The sequence below is a fragment of the Oryctolagus cuniculus genome, chromosome 14, assembly GCF_964237555.1.
Source record: "Oryctolagus cuniculus chromosome 14, mOryCun1.1, whole genome shotgun sequence".
Taxonomy (NCBI): domain Eukaryota; kingdom Metazoa; phylum Chordata; class Mammalia; order Lagomorpha; family Leporidae; genus Oryctolagus; species Oryctolagus cuniculus.
The window spans coordinates 43550137-43569115 of record NC_091445.1 but is presented as its reverse complement, the minus strand read 5'-3'; the positions used below and the strand labels follow the sequence as shown (position 1 = coordinate 43569115).

Here is an 18979-nt window from a genome sequence, read left to right as displayed (position 1 = left end):
TTAAAAAAAGAAGACCTCCAAAATTGAAAGCAAAAGTTCCAGTATATGAAACAACCTAACACAATGTCTGAGATTAGATCTTGAATGATATAACTGTTGGGATGATATAACTATAATGATGTAACTATAATTTCCTCTAAAAAGCAAACCAGCTTATGTTTTCTTGTGACCTGAACACGTTAACAATTATACTGCTGTATTTCCAGGTTTCTGCCTTCCAGTCAGTCATCAAACTGCAGTTATCAAAAGGAGCACCCAGTGCAGTGGCTGGGACTTGCTGGCCTTTGAAAGATAACTCCCTTCCAGGAAAGTGTCAATCCTGGACTGGTTTCCTTTCACTGCCTCCTGCCCTCTTTTTCCCCGGTGCGTTTCCGCCCTGCACAATATGTCCACAGTGCTGGCCGGGGCACAGCTGCGCCATCACGGTGGAGTCTCTCATGTTCCTTGCACAAAGATACTCCTGTTCGGATGAAGTTTTCTCCAGTTTCTCTACCCTGCAGATAATTCCTCCTGCTCTGGAGGGACAGGATGACGAAACCCCTGCTTCTCAGAGCTCCATTCAGCACGTGAGTTCCTGCTGCTTTCTAGCAGTTGTCACCCCACAAAAGCACCTTTATGGAGGGACTCAAACACTTCATTTGGGTGCCAAGAATTCGATAGGCTCCTTTTCATGGCTTTATTTACTATCTGTTCACAAACTATGTGCATTTTTCTTTTTAACAAAACAAACATTCAGATACTTCTTTTTTACATCTCACTGTAACTCAGATGTGACATTCTCTGTTTGCATCAGCATTGTGGATTAGTTGCTGAATTGCAATATGAGACAGTCACCTCACAAATTGTATTCTCTCTAAAAAAATAACACAAACAATAGTATTCCAAAAATCAGAGCAGTGTGGCCAACCCTGGGTAGCCAATATGTGCTTATGTGCTTGTGATGTCCTAATTCTGTGAAACTTCATTGAGTGACCAGAGGCAGGCCACACATTCCCTGGGGATGGGGGTAGGGGAGACCTAACAGGAAGTTTAATTTCTCAGCTCTTTCAAGAAGGACCAAGCAGCTGATTTTGATTTTGGGAAAAGAGGCAGATAGGAGTTTTGGAGCAAAAACCTTTTTGATTCCTACAAAAAGGTTACTACTTTGTGAGTGGCTTCTCCCATTCATTTACTCACAAGCCCACTGCCAGGGAAGTACTGTGAATCACTGGGGTGGGATGGCAGGGGGTGGCGTGGGGGAGAGTGGGGTAGAGACACTACCCAAAGAGAAGGAAAGACAGATTTGCAGTAAGAGGACCTCTTTGGAATTGGGGGCTGGGGGGGGGGGCACTGTGGCATAGTGGGTAAAGTCTTTGCCCCTGGTGCCAGCATCCCATAAAGGGTGCTGGTTTGTGTCCTGGCTGCTCCACTTCCTACTCAGTTTCCAGCTAATGGCCTGAGAAAAGCAGCAGAAGATGGCCTAAGTACTTGAGTCCTTGCCACCTACATGGATACCCAGAAGAAGCTCCTGGCTCCTGACTTTGGCATAGCCCAGCTTTGGCCTTTGAGGCCATGTGGGGAGTGAACCAAAATCTCTTTCAAATAAAAATAAATATTTTTTTAAAAGGAAGACCTTTTCAGGCAGTGGAAAGCATTTGGGATGATCATAACATATCCTTTTTCAAGGCAGAGAGCTATACATTGTTCCTGTTCCTAGAGGAGGCTGTTGGAGGGCCACAGAGGGGCAGTGGGTCTGCAGTGTAGTGGACTTTGGACTCCAGTTTCTATAATCAGCTCCTCTATAGCAACCTCAGGCCTGGGGTAACTGAGCTTGTCTATACAGCTCCCAGGTTCCTCCCTGCAGCAAAGCACTGTGGGCAGAATTGGAGCCTGGAGGTTTGGAGGTTGATGGCTGCTCGTAAAACTTCATTTCACATTCCCTGCTAGGCGTAGTAAGGTTACTGATGGTGATGATGCTGGTGAACACACACACACACACACACACGGCTATGTGGGTTTCCTGAGGATGAAAAGAAGTAAAAAGCAGCCATAGTGTTGGCACCTGCAAGTCCTCAACACATCCTACCTCTTTCTATCATTCATTTTTTTAAGGGTTCAGCAGCTCCTTGGTCAGGGGCTGAACTGTGCCTCACCACCCCTTCATCCTCTTTCCGCTCCCCTAATTCTTAGGCCGAAGGGCAATCCTTCCCACCTCAGAATGTAACTGAATTTGGCAATAAGGTCTTTAAAGAGGCGATTAAATGAAAACAAGACTCATAGAGTGGGTCCTGATCCACTCTGACTCCTGTCCTCCTAGGAGAACTGGACACAGATACCAGGGGTGCACAGAAAGGGATGATTAGATAGAAGTTGTAGGAGGCTGGGTTGCAAGTCAAGGACAGCGGCCTCACAAGGAATCAGCCCTGTGGACTCCTTGATGTTGGACTTCTGGCCCCAGAACTCTGAGAGAATGAATTTCTGTCATGTAAGCCCCAGCCTGTGGGAGTCTGTTAGGGCAGCCCCACAGCCTAACGTGCCCTCCTTTCCACACTGCTAACAATCTGCTCCATAACCCAGACTGAAATGGCCTTCTAATTCTGAGTCAATAGGAAATTGATTTGTGTCTAGGAACAGAACTTTAATATTCTTTCCTTCTAGAAAATTCTAAGTTCTACAGATGCAGGAACAGGGGCAGGGGGTGGTTTTAGGGGTGGAGGGGGATGTGACCAAATACACAAAGCTTCATTTCCAACAGTTTAAAATAATAAAGAATTCCAGGCTGCTTTGCAATGCAGACAAGATAAATGAGCTGCTTGCTGTCCTCTCAAAAAATGTCTGAAAGGCCTTCAAACAGTAAACACTCTGGGTCCCCTGTCCCATGCTGGACTAGACAAGTTCTGGGAAAATGCCTGAATAACTAGGAATGTGAAGTGACTGAACGATCTCAAGTATTCCGGGTACCACTGGTCAGACCACAGTGTAAAGGTGCATTCTGTGAAGGATCTCCCATGATTCTAAGGTAGCTCAGCCTGAATCCACACAGAGCACAAGGAGGAAGAGTAGCTATCTGCTCCTTGTCACTGACTGCCAGCTCTCTACACCCTCTTCAGTCCCTTGCAAGGTCTTGCCACTGACTTCCAAGTGAGTGGAGGACTCATTTGTATCCCTTGACTACATCTAAAATAAAAATGGAGAACTTGAGTAGAAATATTATTGACAGAAATATTTCATGGCATATGCTCCTGTCTAAAGTTCTGTGGTAAAATTTCCACAAAAATTTCACCCCAGGTGAGTTACTCAGAGACTCATGATTTAATTTTGATTAATAATTTTAAAGAGCAATTAATTTTTCTCAGCTCCTACAAAGGCTACTTAGAGTGAATGCATTTAAAAGGGAATTCCTAGTTTGTCTGACTAACAAGGTCTGATATCTACAAAGTGTCAGAAATGAAAACTCCAGTCCTCAGAGGGTGAGGGGCAAGGGTCACGCCTTGGTCCCACACCTGCAGCCGGCCTTCGAGCCCTCTGCAGCGCCCACTCCAGGAACCCTTGTAAGCTCCTGCACTGCTGCTGTTGCTATTGCTTTCCCTATCACTGTGTCATGGCCATTTCAAGCAAGTGTGGGAAGACAATTTCTCATTCATTGTTTATGACTACCATACATATAATTTTGTGATGATCTAATACGGATGGTGTCAATACCTGCTCATGGCTTGCTCCTGTTTTAATAAACACTCTCATGTAAAGCCGGAATGTGAAAATGCCTCAAACCCGAAGCATTCAACAGAGATAATGGCCCACTTGTGTGGATCCATAATTATACGCTCCATAGGAAGTGTTCCCTAATCACAGGTCTGGGACCGATCACTTAGTGCTCAGGAGAGGGATAACAGCTTTGTTTTTCATTCTGGGGGCACCTCCATGTTCCCCTTCTTCCCACAGGGATTTACATCAGCAGCTGTTCAAACTGAATAACACAGCTCTTTCCCAGCTGATTTTCAAAACTCTATATAGAGATCTTCCATTGTATCTATATATTTTAAGAATATGTGGGCAGGTATGGGTTTAAAATGTCTAAGCATTAGTGTGCCTGGGGTGTGTTTCCTGATAACAGTGGCAATTTGGCATGAAGCAAAATGTCTAACTAGATCAGAATTACGATATATTCAACCAAAGTTTTTAACGGCACTAAAGCCTTTTTAATACCTGACACTGTTTGAAAACTTAACAGGTCACGTGAAAGTCACAGCAGTCTGCGTCTCCTCTGAGGCTGGAGACGCAGATTCCCGGGGGGCAGGTCACTTCAGGAGAGGCTAAGACCACATTAGGAGTAAACAAATACTCTGGGGAGCTGCTGGAGGCCTCAGACTGGGAGATGGTCAAAGACTTCTAGAGAGGCAGAGAAGTGCCTTGGCTTCTGCAGACCAGGTGCTTTTGTGGGTGGGGGGATGAGAAGTGCCCTTGCTCAGAATGGGCCCATTCCTGTCTGAGTGGCCACACGTGAGTGGCTGCTCCCATAGAAGCATGAGAAGGCAGTTCTGCAGCCCAATCCACTTCTGATCAGAGGAGGGGACCTGATCTGTCGTTGGTGGCCCAGCCTGGATCAATGTGTCATTTCAGACTCAACATCCCCAACTCAGAGAATTCACTGATGCTGGGCACCTTCACGATGAACTGGCTGCCAGGAAAGGGCAGAGGATGACTCTGCAGTTCTGGGAATAGATGTGAGGCTGCCTCTCCAAGGAGGACATCCCTCTGTCAATGGCAGAGCTGATGCCATTCTGGGAACTGGGTAAGTGGTGGTGAAGTACCTTTGGTAACTGCTTGTATTCTGAGGAGGGACACAGTCTTGGTGCACTGTCCATGTTGGGGGTTAGCTGGGGGTGCAAGGAGTGAGGCTGGGCTAGAGTTCATCAGAAGGGACACATCTGGTGGCCCTGAGTCCTCACTTCCATAACTTATAGACCTCATCTGGATGACATGGGGATGTAGGGGACATAGAGGCTAAGGAGAGAGACCTGGCCTCTTTCCACATCTGGAGGGGAGTGATAGGGAGGGTAGACACCAGCAACCAGGCAGAGTTACGACCTCACAGTCCCGACAGTAGACAGGGAGACCTCAGAAGAGAGTGCAAAGCATCTACCCTGGAGGGATGACCCAGCAACAGGTTCTGGATTTCGTATTCACATAGTAGTGATACCAGTGTTTCTGCACTGGAATCAAATGGGGAAGCTCATAACCTCCACGCATGGAGTCTGGACTCATTCACTCGTTCATTCATTCATTTTAGGGAAATTACAGCTGATTCTAAGGAGTAACCCCTGAAGTAAATAGTATCACCATGTCTCTGAATTCCAAGTGATGAACTCAGTGAACAAATCTATATAAAGCATATGACTTTTAGGTTAAAAAAGCAAAAGCAATCCCCATTCAATCTGACAGTAGGGTTACAAGTGACCTGTACTCATGTTTCGCATTTACCTCTCTGCTCAGACACCAGTCCTGCTGTGGAGCCCCCATGCTCACAGCCCACAGCTGGAAATACTCTCCCGGGGTTCCCATTCCAGGGCCCATTTCCTCAGTTTGTTGCCAAGCTCTCGGTGCTCACTCTACAAGGTTCTTTGCTTCTATCATTAATCCTGCAACTTAGAACCTATGTGATCTGGGGTTCCTGCATCTCACTTCTAAATTCAGCACTGGACCAGAAGTCCTTACCCCTGTTAAAAGCTGATTACAGTACCTCCTGTTCAGGGCCTGTTGCTGGAGTGCATCTCATTGGGATGGTCCCTTTCAGGTTTTTCTGGTGTCAGCATTGGTGTTAAAACACTCAGTAACTTGATCAAGGTTATTCTGGATAAATATTTTCCTTTTAGAATGTTTCATTTTTTAAATTTATCTAGTGAGATGGGATAAAGAGTGTCAGGGAGGGGTGGGTGCATAGGTGTGGGGAGCAACTGGGACTAGGCTAAGTTACTGGAATTAAGACTTATTCTATGCATCTGCTCTCCCACAATATGGCGCTGGGAGAGGAGTAAACAACTTCACAGCTGCCTCCAGTTTGACCAATAACCTGCAGGAGCTGATCCTGCTCCTGATTGGAGGAGAGCAGCGTGCTCGGCGTGTGGGTAGCAGAGTTGGGATTGGTGGAAAAGGACTATAAAGGAGGAGAGACAACATGCACCTGGAACATCTATGGGGAACATCTAGCTGAAGGAACACCTGTGCAGCCCCCGAGAAGAGCCGGCCGGCGGTGTGCCGCTCCCCTGCGGAAGTGGGGAATGTGGCCAGGGGGAACTGCCCTTCCACGGAGGTGGAAGGGATAGTAGCCAACCCGGGAAGAACCAGCAGCAAACCCGGGGAGGGCCGAGCAGACGAAAGAACAGCGCAGGGTCCTGTGTCGTTCCTCCACGAAGAGGGGGAGCGACACATAGGAAAAAGCCCTCCTTCTTATCTTGGAGGACTGCAGGCAGCCTAATCAAGAGATTGACTCTGAGGGTCCCCACTTGCCTGTGCGGGTTAGATTTTGGTACATGTTTCATAGTAAGTGCAGTATGCTGAGTTACAGCCCCTGGCTTTACTGGTTCAAGTAACCAACAAGCAAGAGGTTTTATTTCTCATAATGTTGTCCTCTGTTCTCAATCACTGTAAATAAACCATGCTTGTAACTCTTTCACTGTAAGATGCAGGTACCGAACTACCAAGACCCAAAGGGGAAAACCCATCATTCTGAACAACTTTTAGAGAAAAGGTGAGTTCTATGAGTGCTTTCTTCTAGACATACCAAAGCACTGGCAAAAAGACCACCTGCTGTCTCACTGAGACACCACACAATGAAAGGTGGGAGGTTTGGAATTAGACTGCACACTGAGAGGCTTCCTAAGAAATACAAGCTCAGAATGGCAGAGAGCTCAGAGTTCACCCATTTTTGCCCAACCTCAGGCCCAGGTTGCACAATCACCAAAGACAGAGACAGAATCCAAACTCAGGCCTCCTGACGAGAGAATCACACCCTGCCAGCTTGACAGGGCCCCTTCCTAAAGCTCTCACCACAAACGCCAGCTTTACCACCAGAAAGTCTTCTCTTCCTCAATTCTGTGAGGGCTGCAAGTGACCTTCCAGACTCAAGTCATTCAAATATGCTGTTCCGGGTAGCAGAAGACTGTTGCTGAGTGGTACACGTGAGGCCACGCACACAGGCAGGCAGCGAGAGGACATTCAGGGGTCTGCCAGACATGGGGGCTGGTGAGGCACTATGAAAGGATCTCCCACCACTAACACTGGGTCCTCATCATACTGTAAAAAAGCTAACAGTTAAGAAGATTCCTGCCTGGCGCCCAGACGTGTACCCTGCAGAAAGTGACTCTGACTTGCCTTGGTGAGTGACACACACCATTCTATTTTTACTGAATATTTTCAACTCCAATCACCACCAGCTCTAGGCACTGCTGCCCAGCACATGCTCCTGAGCTCCTCCTGAATGGCCCTGGAGCTGAGTGCATGAACACCACTGTGCACGGCATCTTTGGGATGTGAAGGAAGCTGGGGAGAGCAATGACTCCAATAAAGGGGCTTAATGGAAAGGAGATGCTTTGAATTTGCCATGTCAGAAATATCAACATTTATGACATTTTGGTTACTCTCTGGGACAGATCGACGTGGCAGATTTCACGTGCTGAGACATGGACAGGGTGAATCCTCTGGGGCTTACTGGGAGATTAGAGCTGATTACCTGACACACATTTCCCTGGCCAATCAAGGCTTCTTCTCCAGGGAGTGCTTGGAGGGCAGTGGTTCTCAGCTCAGCTGCACGTGAGACTCACTGAGGCACAGCCACAAATCCCTTCCTGGGTCCCAAGCCCAGAGCATGCGAGGTCACATGGACAGTATCAAGACAACACAAATGAGACTGGCTGTGCACGAGTGGTGAGTGGTGCTGAATGCGGGCTCTGGTTGCAAACTGCAGTGTCTGCTTAGTCACGACTAAGATGCTGTGAGAAAGAGGAATGGCAGCTGGAATGAGACCAGTAGGGGCCATCAGACCTTAAGGCTGCCTATCTATAAAGGATGCCGGGCTTGGACAGCAGTCTTCTAAAACGAGCTTTTCCCACAAAATAGAGGATGTTTCTCAACGGAGCAATGTTCACGGTGGAGTCTAGTTTCAAACACAAAAATATCTCCCCAAAAACAAATTGTGTAATTAAATTTCTTGTTCATTTTAAATAAATTACATTTTCATTCTCTTTTCAGGTCACCTTTAGGATACACTGTGTGGCTGAACCAAAGGAACCTGGTGCCATGAATGCCAAGCACATGGCCCTTCAGCCCACAGCCACAAACAGCAGCGCAGGCTAGGCACCACTTACACTGAGTATTGGGCCCTTCTTGGCTGATGTATTTATACTCATTAAAATCCTTAAAACAGCTTCACATTTCCAAGCAAGTAAATACACATTTGATCTTAATAGGTATATTTTTCCATTTAAAATTTACATATTCTTAAATTGTTTAGACAAGAAAGTTATGGAACAATTACTGAGGCACTAAGGCTGAGAAAGTTTTGGACATAGATACTAAGGAATGTGCTCCTTCCTCCTATGTTTTCACAGCAGAAAGAATAAGAGACATTTAAGAAAACATCTTTAGAGATTAATAACAAGTGACAAGAGACAAACATGTAACGGCAGTGCCTTAAAGTTTGTATGTTTTGAAGTGTGGAAGGCAAGACACCTTGCTGATCTGACTTTGTTGAGAAGGTCTGGCCCAGCCACAAGGAGGATACACATTGACTTCTGCAAGTTAATTTGCTCAATGTCACATTTGTCAAGCCCAGAATGTTCTTAAAATGACAAGGGGTTCAGAATGCGATATTAGATGAGCAGATTCAAGTGGATGGCCAACAGCCTGGCACACACCAACGTATTAACAATCAAAAGGGCATGCACCCCTTCCACACAGAGGGAAGACAGGCAGAGGAAGGTGTGGGCCCAAGGTGGCAGAGGCCTCTTGCTCCCAGGGTCTGCTTGGGCTCCATTCCAGGATCTTTATCCCTTGTTGCTCAATGCTGCCTGATTTCCTGGACTTGAACCTGGACAGTATTCTCTGCCAGAGACTTGTCATAGAGCCCAGAGGTAATTTTCCCTCCCCCGACCTATAGTCTGTTACCGCCCTGGTCCTAACATTGCAATGGAACAGCTAATCTTCACTGCTTCCTTACATTCCAAGAAAAATAAACAAAACTAAGGAAGTAGGGGGAAAAGAAGACAGTTCCAGGTCCCCTGGAATGAACCACTGATGGCTGTTGGTTCCCTCAAGTCTTGCTCACCAGAGAAACAGCACCTCAGTGAAGAGAGCGCCCTAGAAGGTTTGGGAAGGACAGGGAACAGACTTTCAGGTCAGAGAATCAGAGAACACAAGATGGAACTGTCACTCAAAGAAAAGTGGGAGCCCAACCTCCCACAGAAGTTTTCAGGAGAAAAATCAACTGTGACTAGCGCTTGGTTCTTTCTCCTCTGTTAGCCAGCAGCTGTGAACACCAGCAAGTAAGAGTACACTGCAGGACAGGCTGTACAGAGAGAAAGTTTTCAGAACAAGCGTTATTTGTAGTATGCTTTACCAGGGCTCCTCTGGAGAACAGATTAACTCTAGGGGAAAAGTTGTGCTTTATTTTCAACTCAAACTCAAGGACAACTGTATGATGTAACTCTGGAAACGCTCTACAATGGGCTGAGACGGCACAGCATGGGTCTCTGTCTGAACTAAGAGTACAGGGGAAGTCCAATGATGCTCTTCACACACAGACAACTTGACCAAAGTGGACACGTCAGTTTCTGGTCAAAATCAGAAAAATCTCTGCCTTTCTCTTCAGATCTCTGGAGAAATAATAGCTTAATTCTTCCCATTGCTTACTGAGGTGACAAATTCCTATTTGGGTGCCCAGAAACCTGGAACGTGGTTGGGCCTATAATTAATGAGCTGAGCTGAGCAGTTGCCATGTTCTGTGCATGTGTCACTGGGGCCAATGGAGCTAGGGGATGGCCTCCAGGACGTGTCATGATGAACAGGTGATAAACAAAGGAAGCAACTAGAATGTTCCAAGGCTAATAGAAAAGCAATTAAATAAAGCACGGTATAGAAATGTTTTCTCAGGAATGGAAATGAAACTACAAGCACCCAAACCAGGAAGAACTGGCCACTATGCAAAAGTCTAGACCAGTGATGATCTGGTAACATTGTGTGGCTCACAGAACACACACTCCACCCTTTCTGCACTTCTGGAAGCTGCAGATCATTTCTTAAAAGTTTGTAAAGTCTTAAGTTAACTTTTTACTAAGATAAAAGATTAAACATGCACTGTACAACAAAAATAGAATGCAAGCTGCACATGTAGTTTAAAACTTTCTAGTAGCCATATTTCAAAAAGTAGCAAGAAATCTATGATTAATCCTAATAACACATTTAACTCTATGAAATACATTAGTATTTCACACATAAAGACTATGAAGTAACCATGCATTCTTCTTTGCACTGACATATGGTGTATACTTTCCACATGCAGAACACCCCCACCCCAACCGTCTTTCAAATGCTCAAAAGCCACATCTGTATACCGCTGCCACAGAGAACACAAAAGGTAAACATATACACTCTATAGGAAGATTCATCCAGACCCAGGGAGAAGCAGTCTTGCTCCAGTTACCATTATCTAAAGCAGCTGCCTGAGAATGCCAATGTTGCTTTGTTCAAATGCCCAGTTATCTCACTTTAAAAGCCTTTCTTTCAACAGTCTGACTGGGCCCCCAACTTTCTCAGGGTCCAGCTCAACACCCTCTTCCTGCAAGCTTTGCTGCCTGGGCCCTGATGATTTACCTTTGTGGTTGAAGATGCCCTCCATCTCCATGCTGCTTCTGGAGTGGGCGATGCACAGAGAGCCACAGGGGACCAGGCCTTCTGCTGCAGGGGACCGGTCGGTGGTTCGCACCAGGCACCAGTCAGGCTTGTCATGCGGCCGCTCCAGGACCTCCACAGTCTGGCCACGCCGGATAGTCAGCTCGTTGCTGTTGCAAGCTGTGAAGTCGTGGATCACCACTGTCAGCTCACAGCCACCAGAGAGCTGGGAGGGACAGAGGAAGAGGAACAGGTCAGTGAGCAAGAGCCAGTGGCCCACCCCAAGGGGAGCTGTGAGCAAAACCAGGAATTCCAGTTTCCAGTCAAGGTATCACTGTGCTGGTGAGAGCCCTGTGGCTGTGCTGCCCTTTTGTATCTCAATGCATCCACTGCAGAGCCCTGTACTAGCCCAAGTTCTCACCCGTGACTACAATTTTATAATGGTTTCACGTTGGAATCAGATGTAACTTCTCATGTAAGCCTCCAAATCCTTCTGCACCTGAGACATTCCATCTTCCTCACTAAAGGCTGTAGCTTTAGTTCTCAACTATGGTACATTAACAAATTCTGTGTAAAGGCTACCTGGGGGGACGACTGGGAACTTTGGTGATAAATGAGCTCAAGTTCTGCTCCCAACTGCCCTCCCCTAGTGGAGCATTCAGTCTCTCTGAGTATCACTTGGAACAGGAAAGTAGCAGCCCCCAGAGCAGGAGGTTGGAGCGACATGGGCTGGTAACCCAGGTAAGGGCACCATCTCATCTTGGCATCCTTAGCAAGCCCCCTCCCCACTGCTGAGGGTTCTCTTTGGTGCCACTCCCATTTCCCCATCCTAGGGCTCAATTCCCACTGGGCCTTCCATGAACCACTCAGAAGCTCCATGGCCATAGCTCATTTCGAACGTGCAGCATACCTTCTACACTTCCATGTCTGCATATGCCTCCACTCCTACCTGTTCTCTTCTGGTCTTGTCTTTTGAGTAAGAGAATCACCATAAAGACACCCCCGTTAAACAAGCCTCACTCTTCCCCTCCAGGGGCTGTCAGTCAGGCAGCTTTCCGAAGGTGTTCACTTGGGTTTCTGCAGTGGCCTCCTAAGAGGTTTGACTGACCCCACAATCTTCTTCCAAACCATCTAAACTCTACTGTCATCAGGTGACTACTTTTTTTTAAAGATTTATTTATTTATTATTTGAAAGGCAGAATTATAGAGAGGTAAGGGCACAAGCAGTGGCGGTGGGGAGAGGGAGAGAGTGAGAGAGGGAGAGAGATAGCAGTCTTCCATCCACTGGTTCACTCCCCAGATGGCCACAACGGCTGGAGCTGTGCTGATCCAAAGCCAGGAACCAGGAGCTTCCTCTGGGACTCCCACACGGGTGCAGGGGCCCAAGGATTTGGGCCATCTTTTACTGCTAGGCCATAGTAGAGAGCTGGATCAGAAGTGGAACAGCTGGGTCTCAAACCAGCACCTATATGGGATGCCGGCACTGCAGGCGGCAGCTTTACCCACTAAGCCACAGCACTGGCCCCAGGTGACTCCTTAGGATGTAGATCCTGTGATCCAGACACATCATCCTCCTTTCCAAAACCCTCAGACACAACCTCCTTAGCACAGGACTCACGTTCCCATGGGTGTGTGTCCCTCACCTTCCTGGGCTCATTTGCTGACAGCTGGAATTACCCATCTCTCACTTCTGAGATGGATCCTGAACGCCCCTGGCCCACGCTATCCCTATACCTGGAGCCCCCATGCTCCTACTCTGTTTATTCTAAGCTCTTCATCAAATCCCTCTGGAGGGGCTGGCATCCCATACGTCTGCTGGCTGGAGTGCTGGCTGCTCCATTTTAGATCCAGCTCCCTGCTAATGCGCCTAGGAAAGCACTGGAAGATAGCCTAAGTGCTTGGGCTCCCGCATCCATGAGGGAGATCCAGAGGAAACTCCTGGCTACTGGCTTTGGATTGGCCAAGCTTCAGCTGTGTAGCCATTTGGGGAGTGAATGAGTAGATGGAAGATCTCCCCTCTCCATCCCTGTAACTCTGTCTTTCAAATAAATAAATTAATCTTTAAAAAAAAAAATCCCTCTGGAAAGTCTCTTACCAACCAGTTTTCAGCAACTAATATTCAGTTTTGAAATAAGCCACATCGGGGGTGTGTCTGTATTTGTGTGAATGTGTTCTGTGTGTGTGTCTGCTTGCCCTCATCACCAGAAAATGGGTTTGTATCACTTCCTTGAACTTCCCATACCTGAACCCTAAAGACAGGACAGGGTCAGCTGTTACCACCAAGACCCTAGGGCCAACAGTAGGCTCACAGCTTGTACCAGCAGTTGATGGACAATCTAGATTCCCCTGAAGCCTGCCTTGCACAGTGTTGGTATCTAGTAAGAACTCAAGCATTTGCTAAGTGAAAAAGATAAAACAGGTTTTCTGTAGTAATGAAGGTCTTGCATTTGAAAAACTTAAACCATGGCTCCTTCTCTCTGACTGTGCCTGGGTTCGAGCTAGGCCAGGCCTGGTGGTGCAGCCACCTAAGGGCATCAGCACAGGCAGCCCACAAAGACAGAGGGTGCAGCTGGGCTGCCACAGTGCTGGAGACCATCCTTGTGGTGAGTGGGAGAAATTGTCCCTGAGGTGGGGGAGGAAAGAACTGGCTCACACTGGGAACACCCTTGTCCCAGACAGCCCACTGGGCACAAATCCACATGCAGAGAATGGGAGATCTGGGTGTGCTCCAATGGCTTCCACTCCTGAGTGTGCTCGGGGGCCACCCGCCATGCTGAGAACTGTCAAGTCTGTGCTGTCCATAACCCTCCCAATCTAAGTGGTGACTTTTAAAGAGAAAGTTTAGATAGTTGGGGGGGGGGGGGAAACATGACAACCACAGAGAAAACAAAACAAAACTCTTCCACAATGAAGCTCTAATGTCAACAAAATGAAGCATTTTTGCAAAGCCACAAAGAAAACTTCTACAAATGTTTAATCCCCTTGTAAATTATATAAACTTCCTCGTAGGGAACCATGATAATTTTACATAGATCTCTATGAACAAGGAAAGATGCTAACATTCAAAGGTCCAAAGTAGAGGGGTGAGAGATGTGGCCCAGTGGGTTGAATCACTGGGACCACTGCATCCCATATTAGAATGCCTGGGGAGCCGGCGCTGTGGTGTAGTGGGTAAAGCCTCCACCTGCAGTGCTGGCATCCCATATAGGTGCTGGTTTGAGATCCAGGCTGCTTCATTTCTTTCTTTTTTTTTTTTTTTTTTTTTTGGACAGGCAGAGTTAGGCAGAGAGACAGAGAGAAAGGTCTTCCTTCCGTTGGTTCACCCCCTAAATGGTCACTATGGCCAGCGCACTGCGCTGATCCGAAGCCAGGAGCCAGGTGCTTCCTCCTGGTCTCCCATGCGGGTGCAGGGCCCAAGCACTTGGGCCATCCTCCACTGCCTTCCCGGGCCACAGCAGAGCGCTGGACTGGAAGAGGAGCAACAGGGACAGAACCTGGTGCCCCAACTGGGACTAGAACCCAGGGTGCCGGCGCCGCAGGTCGAGGATTAGTCAAGTGAGCTGCAGCACCGGCTGCTTCATTTCTACCCAGTTCTTTGCTATTGCCTGGGAAAGCAGTAGAAGATGGCCCAAGTCCTTGGGCCTCTGCACCAGCATGGGAGACTCAGAAGAAGCTCCTGGCTTCAGATTGACACAGCTCTGGCCATTGCAGCCATCTGGGGAGTGAACCAGTGGATGGAAGACCTTTCTTTCTCTTTCTCTGTCTCTGTCTCTTTCTCTGTCTCTGTCTCTCTCTCTGCCTCTGCTCTGTATAACTCTGCCTTTCAAATAAATGAATAAATAGATCTTAAAAAAAATGCCTGGTATCCAATCCTACCTCTGCTTCTAATCCAGCTTCCTGCTAATATGCAATTTGGGAGGCACCAGATGATGGCTCAAGTACTTGGGTCCCTACCATCTATGTGAGAGACCCAGATGAAGTTCCAGGCTCCTGGTTTCGGTATGGGCCAGCCCTGGCTGTTGCGGATATATGGGTGGTGAACCAGGCAGATGGTTCACTCTCCCTCTTTCTCTGTTGCTCTGATTTTTAAATAAACTTAAAAACAAACAAAAGCAAAAGTGGAGGTGTGGGCTGGAAAGAACCTCCCTCTATAGCCTCATGCTTGTACAGCCCCATGCTGTGGAAGTGACAAATCCTTGAAACACAGAGGGAGAACCTTCCCACTCCAGGGAACCAGTGCCAAGCAACGACTGGCCACACAGTGCCGCTTGCCCAGGGGCCCCAGGACTCTGCCCTTCTCTGGAGCCTGTGGCCCAGCCACTTAGTTCCTTCATACAGCTTGTGCAGAGTGTGAGGAGCCCCCAGCCCGACCTTGCCAGGTTTCCCTCACAGCCCAGCCTCTGCTTGCCTTATCCTCCACAGTCTCACTCACTTTTCAGCTCTGTGATGGGGGAAGGGTGGGAAGGGGAGCATGGGGCTGTCCGGGAATGAGAATTAAGTTAGACTTTACTTCTGGCATTCATTTTTCTAGCCCCTTACAGAGTAATCAAAAAATATTGGAAACATCTGTGTCCTTGACAGAGCATAAAGAAATCCATCCTGTCCTCACAAAGAATCATTTACTATATTAAAAATCTCTTTTAAAGACTTTTGAGAATATAAGAAAACCCAGAACCAGAATAATATTTCAAACAGTGTTAAAATTATCATTAAAAAAATCTTCCCAATTAAACAACTGATTTTTACCTCTAAGAATAGGTAAGAAACCTATCATTAAGGGAAGAACCAAATGGGTGTTTTCTAGATCACAGAAAAGCTGTCCTGTGGATTCCGTCTCAGTGCACACACTTGAACATCTTAAACTTTTTAACTACAAAATGCCTCTTAAAAATCAGATCTATCTATGTAAAAGAAAATCTTTTTCTTTTTGTATAAAAATACTGTATTAACTATTTCAGGGAAGCAATGCAAATCATTATAGGATGAGCATCAATAATCCCAAAATCCAAACTACTCCAAAATCTAAGCCTTTTGGAGCTCTGATACGATGCTACGAGAGGAAAACTCCTCTCCTGGATCTCACATGTCAGGTCCCAGTCAAATCAAAGGTGAATTAGAAATACGATATGGAATTACCTGCAGGCTGTGTATAAGGTATACATGAAATCCTTGGATCAATGGATCCATGATTGAGACATGGGTCCTATCTCTAAGCTATCTCACTCTGTATATGAAAGTCTTCCCCAATCCCTCCAAAATCAGAAATTTGAAACACATCTGGTCCTAAGCATTTCAGAAAAGGGATATTCAACTTGTACATTGTCTTTGAAAAAGAATTAAACTTTGAACTAGAAAAAGTTCAGATAACTGCACATCATTAAGTATGGTTGAATTCTTAACAGCTGCATGTCCAGTGAACTAATGTCATTACTATATTGAAACAGTCAAATATTTCACTTATTTAGTTAAAAAAAAAAAACACTGTTCTTTCCATCCATATTTTGTGGAAGTTTTCAGAGACTTCTATCCTGGGCTTCTAACCACATGCATTTACTTTAGGATTGCAAATTTTGTGAAAAATTTCAATTTCCATGACTCACACTCACATTTGTAAAATTCGCACCAGAAGACAGATTTTTAAGAGATCTTTCAGCTTTCGCCTTTAAAAAATTAATGTGGCAACTAACAAACATGACATTAAAATAAGACCATGGGCCACTGGCAGCATCCGTTGCTGTGTCTCTGCCAGAGAACATAGCATGCCCCTCTGAAAAGGGCTACCAAGGAGACACTCATTACGCAGACACATGGATAATTAGCCAGATCACACCAAGGAGACTTTGCCTGCATTCCCTCCTTGAAAATAAATCACTGCTATGTTTTACCCAAAAGAAGGAAATATTCCTTTCTGATCACAGGCACATGAACCACACAGAAGAGAATTTACTTTCTTGTTTTCTGAAGAAACCACACCACATGCTTGCTTTCCCTGAAACTGGCTGCCATTAGTAATGAAGCAGACCCATTGCTGGGCATTTCTCCCGCTGCAGCTTGGGCCATATAGTCTTCCCTCGCTCTTCAGAGGTCAACAGTACACACCCGCCACACCCTGGTATACTGTTATTAGGGAGTTGTGTGTTACCAGACCATCCAGTCCTTGACAGACAACAGCAAACACCTGGTTTGAATGAGCAAGTGCAGAGGGGAGTTCTGGGCTGGTTCCACCAGGGAAGACAGGATTCATGGAACATGAGGTGGCAGATGGTTCTACTTCAAGGACCCAAAACTAATGTGTTAAAGATCAACTGCGGGTGGGTATCTGGCTAGTATTTTGAGAGCAATTCAAAAGGAAAAGGGGAATGTGGTCTAATAAAAGCCATTTCCCCCTGAAGAACAAAGTGTATCGACTCTTGTGAACAGTCACATCCTGCAGCCCACTACAGTTCAGTCACTCAGAAACCTCACAAAAGGGTCTTGTGGCTTCATGAAGGTTTCACACAGAGTAGACCAAAAAATGATTCCTTGGTTAAACAGGATTAGAGAACACAGCTCTGTTATTGGCAATGGTTACATAAAAAACCCGGCAACCGCAGGCAGCCAGAACAATCCCCCAAATAAACGCTCTTACGCCCCAGGTTCTCACCGCCCAGGCTTCTCCGCTGGGCAACTTCCCAGAAACTGGGGCTTATTAGCGGCCCTCTTAACAACAGGAACAACAGGCTTCCCACACTCACACCAACGCCGAGGCTGATGTGCACAGGGCCAAGCTCAGCAGAGAAGCATTTGCTTAACTCTGCAGCTTGGAGTTTCAAAGAGGGCAACTGATGGGCTCTGACACACTGGGGGCACAAAAAGAAATCTGTGAGAACTGAAAAATGGTTATGATGGTAAAGTTTGTTATGTGCTTTTGTCAGAATTAAAAAAAAAAAAGTGAGAAAATACCCTTCAAAAGCAGTGGTTGCCCACGTTCATCATTTCATCCAGAAAGGAATCAGTGCAGCTCTCAGGGACGTCACCCCCTCTCTACTAACAGATCACACATCTGTTTCCAGATGTGGAGGCCTGGAAGGCTTCCTGAGTGTGTCATATACATGAGCTGGAAGGGCATGCGATGAAAAATGGCTACACTGAAAAAATATAACTACAAAGGTAAGGTAAAATTTAAATCTAAAAGGTTGGGCAAATCAGCAAGGACAGTCTGTATCAGCCGAGCTGGACCCATGCTGGTTTCCCCCTCACATTCAGGCATTAGAATGGGTCCTGCAGGCAGTACTGGAGCCTGTAAACTGAAAGCTTTGTTGGCTGGGCTGAAAGCAAAATGAGAAAAAAGCTGAAAACCACCTGTCTCACTTTCAGTGCACTTCAGTGCCTTGAAAAATGAGACCCTGCTCAGGACAATTTAACCCAAAGATACCTGGCTTGCTCCATTTCCCGAGTGACCATTATTAAGAAAACTTAATTTGAATTGGCTTTTTGTCTTTAATGGAGCAACACACTCTGAAGAACTGTCCTTAAACAGCTAATGTTAACCAGCTGATTGGGTGATTCAAAAGGGAAGAAAAACAGTGAAAATAAACCACCTGCCTCAAGTCTGGATGAAAGTTCATCGCCATCCTCAACAGTAAATTTGACCATATCCTGTAAAGTTTATGTTAAGTACCTCCCAGTGTTCCATCAATTTCATAAATAGTTTGTTAAATTTCTAGCCAAATTTTATTTTCTAAAAATCTGTATTTTCTTGGAAATGAGGTTTTCTACTTTACTGTCAGATTTTGTTTTCCTGATTGGGTCAAGTTATCAAAGATCACATTCAACTTGTGGTTTCATGACAGTACTTTAAAAACTCCTCAAAGAAAATACTTCAGAAGGCCATGGTCACAGAGAAAAATAGAAAATGAAGATTAGTAAAAGAAGAAAAGAAACATCCAGAGTAAGCCATCTCACAGCCTACCAGAGAACAGGGGGTTCTGTCTCCTTTGTTCATGCCTGTGCTGTGCCCTAGGCACCTACCACAGACAGCATGGGCATGGGCCATCAGTAAATACCTGTGAATGAATGCATCTCCCCAGTAAATGCCACAAAGTCATTGTATATGCATGAGGCCAGGCAGTAAGGC

The 18979-nt window shown here is 46.3% G+C and overlaps 1 protein-coding gene across 7 annotated transcripts in view; it reads right to left on the bottom strand.

Moving 5' to 3' along the window:
• Window positions 1-18979, bottom strand: part of TRIO (trio Rho guanine nucleotide exchange factor) — a 373294-nt gene that overhangs the window by 72039 nt on the left and 282276 nt on the right. For all 7 annotated transcript variants that reach the window (XM_070056594.1, XM_070056595.1, XM_070056597.1 and 4 more), the window contains one exon: window positions 10846-11089. In XM_070056594.1, the coding sequence (XP_069912695.1) occupies window positions 10846-11089 (244 nt within the window). The remainder of the gene's footprint in view (window positions 1-10845; window positions 11090-18979) is intronic.